Source organism: Galleria mellonella, unplaced genomic scaffold (genome assembly GCF_026898425.1).
Source record: "Galleria mellonella isolate WM207_F2 unplaced genomic scaffold, CSIRO_AGI_GalMel_v1 utg87, whole genome shotgun sequence".
Taxonomy (NCBI): domain Eukaryota; kingdom Metazoa; phylum Arthropoda; class Insecta; order Lepidoptera; family Pyralidae; genus Galleria; species Galleria mellonella.
This window is the reverse complement of record NW_026442166.1, coordinates 1748395-1768948: the sequence shown is the minus strand read 5'-3', so window position 1 is coordinate 1768948 and position 20554 is coordinate 1748395. Positions and strand designations below refer to the sequence as shown.

The 20554-nt window shown below is 36.4% G+C and overlaps 1 protein-coding gene across 4 annotated transcripts; it reads left to right on the top strand.

Annotated features, from left to right (window-relative positions):
- Window positions 1-73: 73 nt before the first annotated feature.
- On the top strand, window positions 74-19932 carry LOC113509345 (stabilizer of axonemal microtubules 2). Of its 4 annotated transcripts, none has more exons than XM_052902130.1 (13): window positions 74-185; window positions 5044-5191; window positions 6409-6612; window positions 9485-9671; window positions 10352-10494; window positions 10799-10890; window positions 11193-11303; window positions 12037-12133; window positions 12440-12626; window positions 13612-13704; window positions 15258-15370; window positions 15959-16052; window positions 19681-19932. In XM_052902130.1, the coding sequence occupies exons 1-13, from the start codon at window positions 97-99 to the stop codon at window positions 19761-19763; spliced, it is 1641 nt and encodes a 546-aa protein (XP_052758090.1). In that variant the 5' UTR covers window positions 74-96; the 3' UTR covers window positions 19764-19932. The 4 variants fall into 4 exon arrangements, with proteins under 4 accessions (XP_052758090.1, XP_052758092.1, XP_052758093.1 ...); XM_052902131.1 differs by lacking the exon at window positions 74-185 and adding an exon at window positions 2681-2831; XM_052902132.1 differs by lacking the exon at window positions 13612-13704.
- Window positions 19933-20554: the final 622 nt, after the last annotated feature.

Below are 20554 nucleotides of genomic sequence, written 5' to 3'. Positions count from 1 at the left end.
TATGTGCGTGTTTGTCATTGGTTGCCTCACATACACATAAATGTGCAGCTGTATCAGCAGGCACATAACATGCACTTCACATAGCTACGCAGATAAATGCATTATATCAACATATATTTTCAATCTATTTCAGAAAGGAAGATTATTCCCAAATTCGTGTATAATATAGCATACATCATATATGTGTAAGTATATTTGTTATTAATATATATTTATTCGTTTATATATGTAATTTTAGTATGTATGTACATAAATCAATAATTAGTAGTACCGCATTCGAATATTCTGACACTTCCCTATGGTTGACTGGGAGAGAATACTTTTAGCATTAAGTCCGCCATGTACACATATTTGTACTAATGAATAAATAAATAAATAAAATTATCGATTCGGTTGCTTTTATTTATGTTTATTGCCTAATAACTCCGTCAGTTATGAGCTGATTTGTGAAAATTATTTTCTTACCTGAAGGAGTATACTTACAGATTGGTTCCATAGAAATATTATCATAAACAGTACAGTAATTTAAATTTAGAATCAAAATAACCAATTTTGTTACAGCTGAAGTCGATTTTTTTTTTGTGAAACACATCTTAATATGGATGAAAATGGAAATCCCGCTTGCGATTTCATGTCTCACTGGTGTGATATAAACAAGTCAATTTTTTTAATGGATGATAATGGAATGGTAACCCCGCTTGCGCTATCAGTATACGCTGGCGGGACACTAGAGAGAAATGATAGTAAGAATGGAAAGGCAGGTCAGTCAGCCCATCGTGATGAATACATCTGGAATTCAACATGATGTTTTCTAAGGGGGACCACGTGGATGCCGACCTGATAGGGTGTATTGCTAGCAATGGAACTGATAGTCCGCAGTACTAACAATCCCTGCCCCCTCCTAACAAGTCAATTTGCCCGTCCTGATGAATTTGACAAGCAATAATCTAAATAGTTTCCAGAGAAAACCGCGTGGAGTTCAACCCAATAACTATATTGCTAGCAATGCAAAAATCTATCTGCTAGGCTCCATTACTAACAATCCCTTTCCCCCTGCTGTCACACATATTAGTATGTATACAAATGGGATGCTTCGACAGCGAACAAATTTGTTTATTATTTCTTTATATTTTTCTTTTATTTATTTATGTAATACAAAAATCCAGAGCTCTTACAAAACAATTTACAAGCTAAGTCACTTATAAATACAGCCAATAACGGATTTTAATTAAATAAAGGAAAATTATAATTCTAAAGCAAGGTAGGCAAATTAGAGTGGATAAATAATAATAAAAATAAATAATACACTTATATGTAAATAACGTATACGTTATTTACATATAAGTGTATTATTTATTTTATTAAAAGTTTATTTTAGTATAGTATAGCATAGCATAACATAGTATAATATAGTATGTAGTGTAGTAAACCCTATATAAAAAAAAATGAGTGTGAGAGAGAAAAGGCATGATTCTCATTTTCCTTACACACACATACACCCGTACGAATACGAATTGGGCAACTGTATGATGACATTTTATTTGTATTTTTACATACACACAATTTTCGGAAATTCCCCTGAATGTACAGTAACAGTGTCTGAGCACTTAGTAATTCCATCCAAACATAATTCCCAATAATCAACCGATAGTTGGGCATGTTTACGCTCCACGTATCTTTGTATTATATAGATAGTGTCTCCTTACTAATGCCTCGCTAAAAACAGATTAACTTTTTAATCCATATTGCGTGAATAGGTATTAATAATAATGCGTAATAAGTAAAATTTTAAATTTTAATACATAATTTTCCCCGGTCACGATGTTTATACACACCTATATAACCTATATAACCTCCGAAACCGCTCAACCGATTTTAATGACATTTTTAGGAGATAGGATAGACGTTTTCCGGATCTAGTAGACTTAGGAATTATGTTTTATTTAATAGGCGTTTAAGGAATGATAGTCCCGCCTCCGCTAACAGTATATCATCATACGTGAAAATAAAAACGCAAGTCAGTTAGCCCATCGTGATAAATACACTTGGAAATCAGCACGATGGTTTCCAGGGGAGACCACGTGGAGGTCGACCTGATAGGGTATATTGTTAGCGTAGCGGACTAGTTGTCCGCATTACTAGCAATACCTACCCTCCCTGAAACTAAGGGAGTATATCCATGACTAACTTTTACCCGCGACTTTGTCCGCGTGACCAAGATATATTGATTGACCGGGATAAAAATATTAGCTTATGTACTTCTACATCTTAAATAATTAATGTACACCAAATATACCAGAGGGAGACTTTGTACAAAAGTCGATTGCTTGGGCACCTCTGTCCCATTCGTGTTTCTACCGTGAAGCAATCGTGTTTGCATGGCTGTGTTTCGGTTTAAAGGATGGCATATGGCAATGAATTTACAGAGTACAGAGGAACAATACCTGAGTCCTCAAAAATGGCTCAGCAACCCATGGGGGTATCATGGGAGAAACAGTATACTCTGTTATGTCCGTGGTACTGCTCATGTCTATAGGCGACGGTTACCACTTTCTGTCAGCTTATTTGCCATTCTAAGTTGTATAAAAAAGAAATTTATAATGAAACTAGAACCTTAATATAATTTTTAAATTAAGAACAAAACCAACTTGAAATACAAGAAAAAAATAACAACAAAAATTCCTGTCACTTTTTCTATAATCAATTTTAGATAGAGATGTTTTTATAAAATCTTTTCAGTTCATTTTCGGATTAAGTTGTAGTTTATATTTTTTTTTATATTACACAGTGTTTTATCACTATATTTAGGTGTAGTACTAAATTATGCCTGAGTAAGTACCAGTTTATCATGTTTTTATTCATTAAAATCAGGTTAAATATGAGCTATGAGAACTGTCAATGGCCATGCCATTCTTACAATAATATTATAATAAATTATATATATATATATATATATATATATATATATATATTTTTAAATAACCTCAGACTCTTCGAATGTGACATGAAAAATCACTTAATGAGTCGTCATAGTGCGGCTGACTGGAACACTTTCCTCTCGCTTATAAAAAAACACACACACACACACACATGGGACAAACGAGCATGCGGCTCACCTGATGATAAGTGACTACCGCCGCCCATGGTCACCCACAACACCTACGGCAACTTCCAGCAGCAGTATTTCCGAACCGATACGACAACATAACCTTCAAGAAAAGAGCGTATTCCTTTTTAAAATGCCGGTAGCACACCTGCAATGCCGTTGGTATTGTGGGTTATAAAAAAAAAGAATGTCAAGGTTTTTCCTAGAGACTGCATAGAGTTCTTCAAAAATGGGCTAAAGTAATCTCTTGAGGGTCGGCAAAGCACGCTTATTACCTCTGATATTGTAGACGTTCATAGGCTACGGTAACTGCTTACCATCAAATGGGCCGTATGCTTGTTTGCCACCTCAGTGATTGATATAAAAAAAAGCAATGCGTTTTCGGAGTACTTTCCTCTTATTATTGCTCTGGCTGTTTTCCTAGTGGCACACTTTATTTCATTAGACATAAAACAGCAGAAATAACACTTTTCTATACAGTTATAACAGAAATAGGTCAGAGTATATTAGAAAACATTTAATGATTACCATTGTTCTGACGCAATCATGCACCAATTTACTTCGTATCAAATACTCTCAATGCAAAATTGAATTCTCCAACTGAAATCCTTTTAATTTGGTTTTAAATAACCTAGTTTGACTTTGTAAAACTCCGTATTGAGCCGTCCTACTGTTAAACAATTTGAATTAAATTAAAACTGATAAATCAGGGAAAAATACAATATATATGGCAATGAAAACATTACTTTCTATTGAAAAAAAAACTATCTATTGACAGTTTTTTTTTTTTTAAAGAAATGATGGAATGGTAACCCCGCCTTCGCTATTGTATACGCTAACAAGGAACCAGTAAAGGATGACAGGTGCGAATGAAAGCAAGCCATGGTGACAAATAATAACAATAACAACTGATAGGATATATCGCTAGTAATGGGGCTATTAGACCCCATTACTAACACAATATGCCCTGTTTTATTGAAACTATTGTAGAAAATAGATTCGTAAGCCCTCGTTAAGTGACAATCCCTTCGATCCAGGATATATGCAGTAAGCAATTATTTTTTATGGACTATGGTGATATCCGTCCATGTCATATCCCACAATTCAAACCGAAACATTAAGGATGGTTAATATACAGGAGTATCTATATATTTTAATTACAATATCTATGTATTGGTCCAATAACAAATATGCTAAAAATCTGTTATCCAAAAAAATTGTATTAGATGACAGATTTTTAACATATTCAAAAATACTAATATAAAATTCAAAAATTACCAGAGGGAGACTTTGTACAAGTCGTTTGCTTGAGTACTCTGTCCCATTCGTGTTCTACCGTGAAGCAGTTGTGTTTGCATGGCTGTGTTTCGGTTTGAAGGGTGGGATATGGCGTGAATTTACTGGGTACAGAGGAATAACACCTGAGTCCTCCGGAATGGCAACGCGTGGAGGGTATCATGGGCGAAACAGTATACTCTGTTATGTCCATGGTACTGCTCATGTCTATAGGCGACGGTTACCACTTTCCATCAGGTGGGCCGTCAGAATGTTTGCCATTCTAAGTTGTATAAAAAAAATAGACATCCGACTGATATGGGCGATATCGAAATGGGTGATGACCTGTTTTCCACCATCAATGTCCAAAGGAATCAAATATATGGCTATCGGATCGGTATCCATATTACCAATGCCTGTGAAACACAATCATGCCAGCATAGCTGCATTAGGGCTAATTCAAAGGTACATACAGATGATCTTCTATACAAAGTATCCCTTCGGTAAAATAATAATATAACAATAATTTTTGTTCAAAGCAGTATGTTACAGAATTGCTTAACTATGGTCCCTATATGGGTCGAGCCTGTATTTGAGGAACCTATTAAATTATATACACTTTTATAAATTTAATTAGTAAATAATAATACGATATCTACCAGGTGCATACCGTGTCCGGCGGCGGCGCCGTGCGCACCATCGGCTGGCATCAAATCAGGCCTACGGGACGGTCAGCGGATCGATGGAAAGCAGGAACAGCCTTGCCCATGCCGTACTTGCTGCTGTAGTAAACCGCCTACCGTGAAACCAGTGAGTATACCTCGATATACCAATCTATCTATATTATCATCATGGGAGGTATCATGGGCGAAACAGTATACTCTGTTATGTCCATGGTACTGCTCATGTCTATAGGCGACGGTTACCACTTTCCATCAGGTGGGCTGTCAGCTTGTTTGCCATTCTAAGTTGTATAAAAAAAAAATTATGTTGGACTTTCGTCGGATGACCACAGAATGTTTGTGTTCAGAGATTTAAGATCTAATGTTATTTCAAATTCAGTTAAATCTTAATTAATATTATTTCTTTTTAATTATATATATATATATATATATATATATATATATATATATATATATATATGTGTGTGTGTGTGTGTGTGTGTGTGTGTGTGTGTGTGTGTGTGTGTGTGTGTGTGTGTGTGACTGTACTGATGCTTTCCTGGATGAGCGTTTTGGGAAACTGTAAAGCTCATCCAGTTGATGTAAAAAATAAATAAATATCTATAAAGAAATTAACTTTATAAACAAAAAAGACTTTAAACTTTTTTATTTGTCTTTAGCAAACTCATCTTATAAAAATTGGTCTGAAACTGTCTATAAACATGAATAATATCACTGTTGCCCATGGCATCCATCATAAGTTTTAATTTCTAAAGACTACACTGTTATGCCTCTGTCCCTTGTAATTTCACAGCCCTTTGCACCTCTACTTCGCGGCAGTAACGGGATCAACGGAGGTACCCATGTAGACTTTTTATACAGTCTCTCTCAATGATTTCACTACCTGAGTAGTAAGATTTTTTTAATGGTTGAAAATGGAATTGTAACTCAGCCTGCGCTATCGGTATACACTGGTGGGGCACCAGTGCTTTCACTGAATAATGAGGATGTAATTAGATCAGTTGGCCCATCGCGAGAAAAATAATAAAAATTAACCACAATGGTATCCAGGGGAAACTGCATGAAGGTCGACCTGATAAGGAATGGAGCTATTAGATCCTATTACTAACAATCCCTTTCCCCAGCAATAAGATGTTATTTATGCCTCCATAGACTGTTACTTCACCGTGTAGTCCCCGCATAGAATCATGGCATGAGCCACCCGTTCCTCTCCCATGGTTGTCGTAAAGATGATTAAGGGAACTTAATTACTTAGTTTTTAAAGATGAATGGCTTTCAAGTAAAACCTGTTGTCATTCGTTTAGATCGTATTTTATTTCATACATACACATTTGTCTATTGCAGTGTTACAAACAGCCAAAGATTCCAGACTCATATGCGCCCCGACGATGCTACAAGAAGCCAACGGCTCGAGTTGAGAGTGGTACTACGTACAACATGTCTTACTTACCGGTGGACGGCTGCCAGAACCTTAGGGGAGTACCCAGGAAACCAGCTCCCAACTTGGTGCCGAGCTGCGAGCCGATGGAAGGGTGTACAGTTCAAAAGGTCAGATCTCTTTACCATTCCAAATTGCATTTTATATCTATCAATTCAGCACACATCAAACCATTACTAAGCTTCCTTTTTGTCGCACCACTTGTAACAGTCCTGTACTGACCTCATCCACCTGCCTCCCAGCTATCCGCACCGTGTTATCTGGCCATCGGGTCGGTGGTCTACTAATCATCCTGAATCCCTTGGGCACCATTCTGTCATGGCCTTAGTCCAAGTCGCATGAAAAAAAAAGAATTGTAACAAAGTTCATAACAAAAAAGCAAGAAAGATTTTTTTGACAGAATATCTGTCTTAATGCTCGTATATGCAGATGGCTCAGGACCATTCCCTATGGTGGCCAAAGATGATGATGATGATGACGATGATAGATATTTGTATATACAAATCCCTTGTCACGATGTTCGCTAATACAAAATATTAACATGGAACTTCAAATAGTCCTAAAGAATTCCCTCTTGCCGGGGCGACAAATTCGAAATAGCTCTGTATAGTTTGCGATAAAACTTCCTGTAAACAAAATATAGACAAATGGGTATCAGTCTTATCTTTACACTTCCATATGATATTATTTTTATATATTTCTATATCAAATTATTGATTAGATTATAAGTGAATTTATTAACTAATAGATAATATTAAGTTTCGAAAAAATTAGGGCGAGTTACAGATTATGAAGCAATAAATATTATCGGTATAGGTGAGGAGAGGACGTGTTGTCACTAACGGAGAACAGCGCTCCCGTTGCTAGCAGTATACTCGTCAGCTCGACCTCCACGCGGTCATTCTGAAAACCATGTGTTTTTTTTTTAATGAATGATAATGATAGCTGATACAAGTGAGTCGTGATAGGTGAGAATGAAAAAACAGGTCAGTTAGCCCATCAAATACACCTGGATTCAGCACGATGATTTCCAGGAGGGACCACGTGGAGGTCGACCTAATAGGGTATATTGCTAACAATGGGATTGGTAGTCCGCATTACTAACAGTCCATCCCCCCTCCCCCCAACCATCGTGGTTAAGTGAATTCGTCACAGCGTGTCAACTGCCCTGACGTCATCCCTCGCAGGTACTCTGCCAGCATACACTAATAGTGCATACAGGGTTACAATTACATTTGAACGTTTAAAAAAAATTAAATACTCAAAAAAAGTTTTTTTTTACGAGAATCGCACATTGAGACAACGGTAACAAAAAGCAGGACATTCATACACCTTTATCTAATTTGTGATATTATTTATTTATTTATTCATTACACAGTTACGAATATCGCAAATTTAATTATTTAATCGACTATCTTTGCTTTACAATTTTTCAATATGCTTACCTAAATTTATATAATAAACTACTATTGCTTGTTTTTACCATGTTCCTGTATAATAATAATTTTGTGGTTTTAAGTCCTTTGAACTAAACTACGTCCTTACTAATATGTGTGGTCGTGTATGGTCGTATGTGGTCGTGTGTGGTCACTATTCTCTGACTGCACAACTATTAATAATAACGGATATTCTAATGTGATTATAAGCCATTATAATGCATAACATAATGCAAGTCGCAAACACTGATTCATTAGATTAGTAATTTAAATTATTCTATAACGTCATTTAAATTTATTTATATACTTACTTTGTCATGTAATGTATATATTGTGTAGCTGAAGTTTATATATTATTTTATAAGATTTTTAAGCAAAAGAGGGCCCATGACTTCACGACACAGGGAATCCTGTCTTTGGAACAAGATGTATAATTGTAACATGTCTTTTTGGATTCAATAAATGTTATTATTAATATATAATTTTTAAATATATTTATTTTATATAGACCTCCGTTTATTAGAAGTTACTTAAAAATATAGCAACATTATTTGTCATCATGCTAACTGTATGATCTTCTTAATTTTATGATTGGTAACCCTGTCTGCGCTATTGGGTATAGGTGAGATCTTTTTATTGTATAAAAGTAGGTATTATTAATGAATTAACATTCTATAATGGTACGTCCACCTGCGCTGATGGTATATGCTAGCGAGACACTAGTGAGGGATAATAGGTGAGGTGAAAAGGCAGGTCAGTTTACCTATCGTGATGAATACACCTGGAATCCAGCACGATGGTTTCCAAGAGGAAAGACCACGTGGAGGTCGACCAGACAGGGTATATTGCTAGCAATGAAACTGGTAATCCGCATTACTAATAATCCCTTCCGTCCCTTATAGGAGATGTCAAAAACAGGTCGGTTGGACCATCGTGACGAATTATTCACGTACGTCTCCAGAGGGACAAAACGAGGAAGGAATTACTAGTAATGGAGATCGAGGGCCACATTGATGGCAATATACCCTATCAAGTTGGCCTTCACGCGATTTCCTTTGGAAACCTTCGCAATTCATTCCTGGTGTATTCATAGGCCAAGTGATCTGACTTCATCATTACCAATCAAGCACTGTGTCCCGACAGCGTATACCAATTGCGCAGGCGAGGCTACCGTTCCATTTTAGTTCAAAAAAAAATTAAGATATATAAAATAAGATGTATGTGTGTACCTATATAATAATCAGTAAAGATATATATTTACTTTATTACATGTATTACATCTCTATATTTAGAAATAATAAAATGTTTATCGTGCCACCGATCAAACTGTTTATAATTACTCCTCTCCATCCAAGGGTTACCTGGAAGAGATCGTTTTTAGCGATAAGATCGCCCATTGTTTTCTCATTGTGAGCATTTCTTGTAATTGTTTGTATCTACAAATGTTTACTATTGTAATCTTTTGGAGCAAACAATAAAGAGTATCTATCTATCTATTTATATTGCTAGCAATTATATATTCCCTTCTCTAACTGCATGTCTACAGCTGTCGTTTCTACCAAACCCGGTGTGCATGACACAACCGATCCGACCCTGCCACCATGACATGTGGGGCCAGGGGCCCATGCAGAATGTCACCACACAGCGGCACGACTACGTACCCAAGCCGTGCGTACTCCGGGAAAACTTCAAACCACCAGCTAAATTCCATTGTGTGGAGCAACCTTTCGAAAGTGAGATGTCTTTCAATAGAATAGAATAGAAATTTATTATTTGATAAAAACACAAAGTTACAATCATAAGATACAATGGACTTTACGCTAGACGAAACTGTATCGTGGACATCCGACAAAGATTAACAATTCACAATCTGTTATAATAAAGAATACATAGTGGGCGGGTATTAATATAGAAGATAAGGGATATGAAAGTATTGGTTTGGCCATTTGGAGAGGATGAATGAAAGAAGAATTACGAAAGAGATTTATCGAGCAAGAATGAAATGAGATATCGGTAGGGGCCGCCCTAAACGGGTGTATGTCGACCAAATTGACGTGCTGAAAAAGGGCCAAATTAAAAGTACTCGTAACCGGCGAGCGTGTATAAAAAGATTTATGATTGTAGAAGAAACGAAAGAGGTTTGTTTGAATCGAAGCATTTGGCGTTCCATTGTTTCTGCCTACCCTAATGGGAGATAGGCGTGACAGATATGTAATTAGCATGATCATTCCGAAAATTTGTAACGTTAGTGGAATCAATAAATATATAAGCAATTATAAAACAGTTAAATATGTTTAACAATATTTTAAAAGAACACTGCTGCCCGTTACTGGACCATTAAGTTCCCTTAATCACCTCTTAGGACACCCACGGGATAACGATATTACCCATGTTAATTATTAAAAACTTACAGATCGAACTGTCAACAAGCTATCTTATTTGCCGCCGGAAAGGTTGGAACATACGAAGTCGTACGCGCCCGAGCGATGCTACGAGAGACCGGCTGCTAAAATGGAAGGGACCACCACTCAGAAAATGAGCTACATGCCCAACCAAGTCCGTTATGTTGCGTTATTATATTTTTATATATTTACCACACAATCTGAATACAATGGGACGCTTAAACTATCACCTCTTTTGACATCCACGGGAAAGGGTGGGCTATTCTATGCCGGGACCGACACGGCTAAGCTAATACGTTTAGCTATACTACAAGTACTAATATAGTATTATATTATCTGTGGTTATACCAAATTTCATAGTGATAAATTCAGTCGTTAAAGTGCTAAGCGGTAATAAACAAACAAACACTTTCACATTTTTAATATTCGTAAGGATGATCCATTAACATTTGATGCAGATTCTACCAAGAGAACCGTTGCCATGGGCTTGTAAAGGACAATACCAAAAACCATGTCAGAGATTGGATGCAAATACTACATACGCCATGAGGTAATCACGTAATCCTCATAAATCCACTTACTATCATCTAAACTACCACTTATTACGTCTAAACAGTGTTGCCAGACTATTTTTTCGCAATTTTGGGTAATAAATTTTCTTTTTGCAAAATTTTGGAGAAATGAAATACTTGAAGAAAAGTAAAATGGGCTTGGTGAAATTTAGGTCATTTTTTGTCATTTTTTGTATTTGTAAACCCAGGTACCCCACTAACGTATACTGATAGTACAAACAAGGTTACTATTCAATTTTTATTCGTTACATAAAAAAATTAAATGAAATAAATATTTCAGTTATCTGGATGCGAAGAGTGACTGCAGACGGCATGCTATCATACCCGATACGTGCCTCAATCCCGTGACAGTGTCCAAGAGATTTGAAACGCAAACGATTTATAAAAACAGGTCAGTTCTTAATTGAAAATGTTCCTATATATATGTAATATATTTGCATGTATTCGTTGTTGTATGCAAATTTTAGGCGTTATATTGTTTTGTTTGTTTTGAAAAGTTCTTTATTTATCATAATTAATTACAAATATAATAAATTCTAGTGTACGTATTCTAGATTTTACAATAAGCCATGATCAGGCGTTATATTATAATCGTACTTTGTTATCTCTTGTTTGATTTAAATACTTAAAAAGCCAATTTAAAATATGCATTAATCTTATGAGACTATTATAAAATTTGGAAGCTATTCTAGATCTGTCATGACTTTTCCAAATAAGTTAAGTACTACCGCAGTTATCACTCTCTGTCGTAGAGTTTGGTACGCTATAAGTGTGTTGCAAGTACTCTATTAAAATCAAATTATATATACGAAATCTTTACACTTTTTTTTTTTGCTAACACTTGGCAGATGTACATCAATAAAAAATAGAATAGTATCATCAGTATTTTAAGCTGTTAATTATACACTACTGAATACAGACATCCTATATAAACTACAATAAATAACCGACCTTAGGCATCTGCACCCAAAGACTCCTACATTTAAAGACATCGCTCTATGTGATAGGGTGTTGTCATGCACTATATTTGTCTATACGAAATCGCCATTCGAAATTCTTTCCTCCCCAACGGATGTCCATTTAAAAATTTACATACTCGTACTTAAGTAATAAATATTCAACAGTTACCTACCGGCCTCTACACCTATTCCACAACCTATGAAACCAGCGCCTAACCTAGTGCCGTCCACTGCTCAGATGGAGGGGGATACTGTACATAAGGTATACTTATTAACTATTTATCCGACGCTTTTTAACTAGGATACCTAGGAGCACCGGCTTTAGCCAACGCCAACAAATGGACAAATTTTTAATGAAGCCCAGAGAGGACATAACAAAAAGGTCACCGGGATGCTCTCCAAGCACAGATTGCAGCGCTGCCTTAAAGCATAACACTTAGATCCTTTAAAAATATCGACTCATAAGAAATAACGGGAGTTATTTTCTTCGTTATATTCTGAGATACCTGTGGTTCCAATCATGTTACAAGTTTTGTCTTTGGAACCTATCGTTTCATATTCCCCACAGCTTTCGTTCCTGCCGAATCCGGTATGCATGACACAAGCGATCCGACCGTGTCACCATGACATGTGGGGTCAGGGGCCCATGCAGAACGTCACCACGCAACGGCACGACTACGTGCCCAAACCGTGCGCAATCAGGGAGTCATGCAAACCGCCGACCAAGTTCCACTGCGTTGAACAACCTTTCGAAAGTCAGTATTTTCGTACATCTTGTAAGAGATGCCTGTAACCTGCATAACTAGCTCCAATTTAGGTATTTCGGACCAACCTATATGTCCTTTCCTGTGATATAAAACATCGATAATAGACTTTATTCTTTCCTCCATAAAGTTACAATAGTAAACTTATTATAAATACAAACAATTACAAGAAAATATTACATTAAGAAAAGAATGGGCGACTTTGTCATTAAGAGCTATCTCTTCTAGGCTATCGGATGGATTGCTTAGAAGGATTGGATGAAAAAGAATAATAATAATCCAAATTCTTCCAAGTAACTGTAGTAGAGTCGTCCCTTAACTCGTGTTCAATTCTAATATACTCAGCGAAATGTAGACGTGACATATCGAGTGTTATGTACGCTACAGCAGCAGCGGTTGACAAACGCCTTTGACTACTCCATTAAGGATTATAGTCGTGAACATTTTTATTATTTTATTTTATCTAAATATTTATATTAGTAAACGCAGAAATTTAAGGTAATAGAAACTAGTGGTTCAAGTAATACTGATAGTCATAATCTCGTAAACCTCTTTATTGTTCTCCCTGGACATCATCGTGAGTAATTCCTGGCGTATTTGACACGATGAAACAATTAACCTGACTTCATACTCATCTAACTGGTACTCTACTAACTTAAACTGATACCTGTCCATTTTCATCTCTTAAAACCAACTCTAAAAACCAATGGGAAAAGGATTGTTAGTAATGGGGACTAACAGTCCAATTGCAATATCCTAACAGGTCGACATACATGTAGTTCTCCCTGGAAACTATCGTAGTTGATTACTGAAGGAAAAACAAGGCTTAATAATGTCCCAAGGTAAAAAAACCTGGAACTTAATATCCGGGTACTAGTTGCACTCCTAGAGGGGGGGGGGTAGAGGGGGGGCTTAAAATAAAAAAAAAACAGATTTATCCATTAAAAAAAATTCTAAAACCCAACAATGTCTACAGACCGCACTGTGAACCGAATGTCCTACTTGAACCCCGGACGTATTCCCGTGCTAGAATCATACGCTCCGCTAAAGTGCTACGAAAAGCCTTCAGGTAATTCAGAAACGTGACTTCCTTGTGTAATTCTTTAGCTACAGACTTAATAGAGGAAGTTTCTTTGTGACTCATGCATGATATACATTTTACATGTATATCTTTATTTCAACTCTCAATTATACTACTGCAGAGGAATTTACCTACATGGTATGTATGCTTCAGTTTTTTTTTTTTTTTATTATTTTATTTGTTTCGCTGTTTTTCTTATTTATATTTCTGACGCACACTTGTATTTATTTGCTGTTACAAACTTGAGCTGCGATTTGATACAGCAGAATGTATGCTTCAGTTAAAAGAATGAAATATAATGCACTATGTCACAATAGTTAGCAATATATGTATGCGTCTAATATTTTAAACGGGGGGAGAAGGGATTGTTAGTATTGGGGATTAGTAGCCCCAATGCTAGCAATATACCCTATCAGGTCCACCTCCTCGTTGTTCCTCCTGGAAACTATCGTGATTGATTTATTGTTAGATTCGTCACGGTGGACTAACTGGTCCGCTTTATTCTCAACTATCATCCCTCACTGGTGCCCCGCCAGTGTATACCGATAGCGCAGGCGGGGGTTACCATTCCATTATCGTTCATAAAAAAAATGTTTCAAACATGCGTTGGTTATGGTAACCACTTGCTATCAAACAAACAATATGCTTGACTTTTTTTATACCACGAAGCTGACAAATGAGCACACCCGTCTGATGGTAAACGGTTACTGCAGCCTATGGACGCCTGCAATACTAGGAGTGTCACATGCACGTGATTAATTGATTACCAGTCTTGTTAAATAAAAAAAAAAAAACAAATTAAATCACCTTTATTCTGCGGTGATAGGCTGCATTATTTGCTGTATGATCCCAGCGTAGAGCCGACCACCCTTTTCTTTCCTGTAGCTGTCGTAAGGGGCAATTAAGGGAATTTAATGGTCGAGGAATAGGCAGCAATGTCCCACATTACCGAAGTGTAACTGCGGTTGCCAAGCGTAGCAACTACTAGCAATACCTTCCTTGTGGGAGAGCTCTATGTTCAGCATTGAACAGTTAACGCCTTATATGATGATTCAACAAATTTCAAATTGAATTATTTCGAGGTGCGCGGCCGTGTCGCTACCCGGAGCGACCGCATACCCGGGAGTCGACTATTCTCTTTGTTTACTGCCTTGATGACCGATGACCGGTAGACCGTCGAATGGGCGACCAGAAGATGATCAGGATTACCCATTCGATAACCGACCACTTCCTTGTTTTAGTAGCAAATTTGTATTCTATTTTATTTACACTATACTCGTACCCCTTAACTTATACTACCCCCAAACTTATATAGAATACGTCCAATATAAAAGACATCTCGCTATACATATCAAATAGTAAACACGAGATGCCAAAACTAATATACCTCCAATCTAAAAAAAAATACAATCTGGACTTTATAGTGTATTTAGTGTAATTCATAATGCTGTTCATATTTTGGAAACGTTGTAGAGTAGATCGCACGAATAGCTATCCTAAAATGTACAGTAAACGATTTTGTTTATGATAATCTTATGCAGCCAAAATGGAAAGCGATACCACACAAAAAATGTCGTACCAACCAGTGTGTGTGCCGTCGCCACAGCGGCCACCGTGGGCCTGCAAAGGACAATATCAAAAACCCTGCCAAAAGGTAACTTTTTTATATTACAGATATTAAAACAAGTAAACATTTAAAAGTACCCGTAACCGGCGAGCGTGTATGACAAGATTGATGAATGTGGAAGAAGCGAAAGAGGTTTGTTTGAATCGAAGCATTTGGCGTTCCATTGTTTCTGCCTACCCTAATGGGAGACAGGCGTGACAGATATGTATGTATGTATGTAAATTTTCTTCAACAAAAAAAATATCTTTAACTGTGACAAAACCAATTAATTTTGCTCGATTGATTTTACGCACACGCACACACACACAACACGTACTCGCACACGCACACACACGTGCACACGCGCACATGTGCACCCGCCCACACGCACACACGCGCACTTTCGCACACGAGCACACGCACATGCAATCGTGCACGCACACACACACACACTTGGATGGGCAACAGTGTCCCTCTTAAAATATCACTAAGGCCTAACTGCGGTTGCCAACCCGCCTGCCAAGCGTAGCAACTACTGGCAAAACCCCCCAATAGGGGAGACCTATATTCACAGTTAACAGTTAACAATTTATATGTTATGAGATGGTATTAATTACTTATTTATGCATTACCCAGCTGGAGGGCACAACTATCTACCGTTCGTCGTTCCTACCGCCCGGAGAAGATTGTACCCAATACATAGATCCATGTGCTTATGGCGACTGCAAACGTTAGTAACTATACTTTGGAAACTCTATATAGCGATGCTAAAAGAACAGCGCTCGTTATGTGAAGAAACCTTGTGGTTCCTCCTGGAAACTATCATGATTGATTTTTTGTTGAATTTATAACGATAGGCTAACTGACCTGCTTCATCCTCACCCATCATCCCACACTGGTGCCCCACCAGCGTATACCGTTAGCGCAGGCGAGATCACCATTCCATTATCATCCATTAAGAAAATAATAATTATTATTATTTAATTAGACTACATAAGGCCCATTTTGTTAGTTATAAATTAACTTAACCTATGTTAGTAAATGAGCGGTCATAACGCTCTTACATTGACAACCTGTCCCACCCAATATTTTAGTATAGGACAGTGGATTTTATCAGCAATTGTCTTCAGGACACTGTTTGAGCTAACATGCACCCTATCCAACAGCGAAACAATTCGTTTGAGCCGTATTGCGTAAAAATCATTCGTACGCTCTCGTGCAAACATGTGTGACGCACTACAGTGACTAGGTAGCCCCAACAGTGCCCTGAACTTATTATATTGGACTCGAAGAGCATTGTAAGTGTTTTTACTATAGTTGACCCACAAGCTACTCGTGTAGAACACCTGACAAAAAGCTTTAAACATGGTTATTTTTACTTGTTTTGTACATCTAGTAAACCTGCGGGCCAACATGTTACTTCTAACTGCCAATGCTCTTCTTTCGCGTTCTATGTCCAGGTCATCTTTTAAAGTACTTTCAATAACGTGACCGAGATATTAAAACCTGACTTCATTTCCACCTATGATTACTCACTGGTACTCCGCCAGTGTATACAAATAGTACAGGTAGAGTTACAATTCTATTATTATCTCATAAAAAAAGAATGATAGACTAGCTTTCTGCCCGCTACTTCGTTCGCGTGGATTTTAGTAATAGGGAAACCAATGATATAGACCATTATCTAGATGAGATATCAAGATAAAACATATAACAGATTTTAAGTGAAAACCGTAACCGATTTATTTCAGTAATTTCTACGTGATACCGAAATAAACAGATAGACAAACAAAATTTCTCAAAGTTATACTATAATATTAGTTTTTTGCTCTTATAAAGACTGACTCTTATTAAGAATTAACTGTAATTAGACGGTAAAGATGTTTATACATGAGAGATATTTAAGAAAAATTGATACGAGGGGTTCGAATCAATTTTTCTTAAATATCTCTCATGTATACACATCTTTACCGTCTAGTTACAGTTTTATTATTTTAGTAAGATAAAATGTAAATGTTTAAAAATATTTACATGTTTGGAAATTTAGTGCACGGACAGAGTGAACATATATATATATATATATATATATATATATATATATATATATATATATATATATATATATATATATATATATATATATATATATATTAAAAAAACAACACTTTGGACTAGCGGCCCGCCCCTGCTTTACACTGGTAACATAGTAGAGCATATTTATACATTTTGTGCATCGGCTTGTTGCGTCGAGCATAAATTAGATGGATATAATAAATTATCCTTAATATATGGATGTATTCCAAATATTTTTTGTAGACCAATACCAGAGGGAAACTTTGTACAAAAGTCGATTGCTTGGGTACCTCTGTTCCATTCGTGTTTCAACCATGAAGTAGTTGTGTTTGCATGGCTGCGTTTCGGTTTGAAAGGTGGGATATGGCGTGAATTTACTGGGTATAGAAGAATAACAGCTGAGTCCTCAGAAATGGCAACGCATGGGGGGTATCATGGGCGAAACAGTATACTCTGTTATGTCCATGGTACTGCTCATGTCTATAGGCGACGGTTACCACTTTCCATCAGGTGGGCCGTCAGCTTGTTTGCCATTCTAAGTTGTATAAACAAAAGAGTAACAATCCCATACATTGTTTTGTTATATCTCAAACTGAAATTAGGCAGCGTTCTCGATAAAAAAATCTAAAACGGCTTGATTTTTTCCATAATCGATAATCATCATATTTCAACCAATTTACACAAAGCTGCAACGAATGCCAGCGTATGCCGATAGCGGAGGCGAGGCACCAGTGAGAAATATATAGGTGAAGACAAAACAGGTCAGTTGGCCCATAGTGACGGATTCAAAAAGAATTAACCGTAATGTTTTCAGGGAAGAACCGCATGGTAGCCGACCTGATAACCCTATCAGGTCTACCACTACTACAAATATACCCATATTGCTAGCAACTGGACTATTAGGTCCCCTTTACTGATAATCCCTTTCCCCGCTCATAGCAGCATTGTATTGTACCTACTTTCGCTCGTCTTTCACTTAAACGCCTGATATCTTAGGCTATAGATGAAATATATATTATTATAATTATTGCATTAAATACATACATGATTGCAAATGTTTATCTTATCATACAATTGTATCAACTCTCGGAAATCCTACGATAACTTCGCGGAATGACTTTGCCTTTATTTGTGCAGACTGTGAGTTCCCATGCCACAAAACAAATAAACAGTATTTATATGCTTGTCTTATATTGTAGAGGTAGAATAAATATATATTAATACTAGCATTTGGGGGGAAAGGGATTGTTAATAATGGTGATTGAGAATCCCATTGCTAGCAATATACCCAATCAGGTCGATCTCCTCGCGGTTCTCCCTGGAAACTATCATGGTTAATTCCTCATGAATTCATCATGATGGGCTATCTGGCCTGTTTCCATTCTAATCTATCACCCTTTACTGGTGCTCCGCCAGCGTATCCCGTTAGCACAGGTGGGGTTACCATACCATTTTCATCAAAAAAAAAAATACTAGCATTTACCCACGACTACGTTCGCGTGATCGATAACACGTATCCTTCTCTATCCCCAATACCAATTTCCATTTATTAATTGAGCCGTTAGGTTTAATAAGAGACTCACTTTCACATTTACAAACTGCATCCCGCGACTTTACTCGCATAAATAAAGTATAAAATATTCTATATGTTAAGTTAGTAATCAATAATCTTCGCATATCTTTTTTTTATAAAAATTACTATTTTCAAAATAAAACAAGTATTTCAAAATGCTTCCTAGGATCCTTCCTAGGAATGGAAGTGAATTTTTTTAATGGCTGCTAATGTTTAAAAATGTAACAACATACTGACTGTATGATCTTTTTAAATTGATGATAATGGAATGGTAAACCCGCGTGCGCTATTGAGTATGATAAGTGAGGTCTTTATATTGGATAGCAATAGACTGGTAACCCCGCCAGCGCTAACGGTATACGCTGGCGGAACACCAGTGAGAGATGATAGGTGAGAATGAAGACAAGTCAGTTAGCTCATCGTGATAAATACACTTGAAATTCAGCACGGTTTCCGGGAGGGGACCACGTGAAGGTTGACCTGATAGGGTATATTGCTAGCAATGGGATTTTGTATTACTAACAATCCCTTCCCCCCTTCCTTGTGAAAGTGAGTTTATTATGTCTTAGCACCTCAACAGCTCAAATAAACGTTAATTTGGTATACGCGTCCTATGAGGACACAGGCTACTATTTATCCCCTCAATCGAGGTAAGTAGTTCCGGGTAAAAGCTAGTAAAATTTGATAAATATTTGTTTTATAATTTTTCCAGCGTGTAACTGTATTTGTCCTGCCGAATGCATAGCGACAGATCCCTGCGCTTGTAACTTCCCTAAAGCGGCGTGTTGCAGCTAGCCGACGCCATTTTGAAGTATTCTAAATTTAAAAGTGCCATACAAAATGGCGTACTTCCTGTGATTAACGTCAGTAGGCTTTCATTTGCTGATATATTAATTGTATTAATGTAATCAAGTGTTTTATACTCAACTACAAATAGATATTTCATTAAACATATTGGAGAATTTATTGTCTTTATAGTATACGTAGGTATGTTTGTATTGAATTACATATGTACAAATTGGACGTTAAGTAGAAATAATATTAGATTTAAATACTCGACTACGCTTGATATTAACTAGAATACAATTTTTATATTTTAATAAATATTTAAATCATATTTTGTAGTACATGTTTTTATAATAAAACAAATTGTAAGTAATTTAAATATTTTTTTTCGGAATGAAAGGACTATTCGTAAACTGTACTACGTTTTCGTAAACTGTACTGCCTTTGAAGTTGTGTAATAAATTCAACTAAATATCGCGTGGTACTCGTTTGAACTTTTATTTACCAATACAGAAATAAAAATATTTATTAGTGTTGCTAGTAAATCGGCGACATATTTATATCACTCCACCATAAGACGGTTATATAGATAAGCCATAAGCCCAATAGAACAAATTAATATCAATCGATTTATTGAATTTTCAATTTATTATTTCATTTAGAGAATGCTTCTGTGATAATTATCAACATAATTATCATGTCGGCTTATTCTTTTATGATTCTAGGTCGGCTAAAATAAAAAGAGTTGTCCTATAAAAAATATTGGATTTAGATGTTATTTTAATATTGTATTCACCAGA

Coding starts and splice junctions, on each gene's coding strand:
- LOC113509345 (XM_052902130.1), top strand. CDS start 97: ATGCATTATATCAACATATATTTTCAATCTATTTCAGAAAGGAAGATT. Junction 15,371..15,958: donor ATCAAAAACCCTGCCAAAAG/GTAACTTTTTTA, acceptor TGCATTACCCAG/CTGGAGGGCACAACTATCTA. Junction 16,053..19,680: donor TGCTTATGGCGACTGCAAAC/GTTAGTAACTAT, acceptor TAATTTTTCCAG/CGTGTAACTGTATTTGTCCT.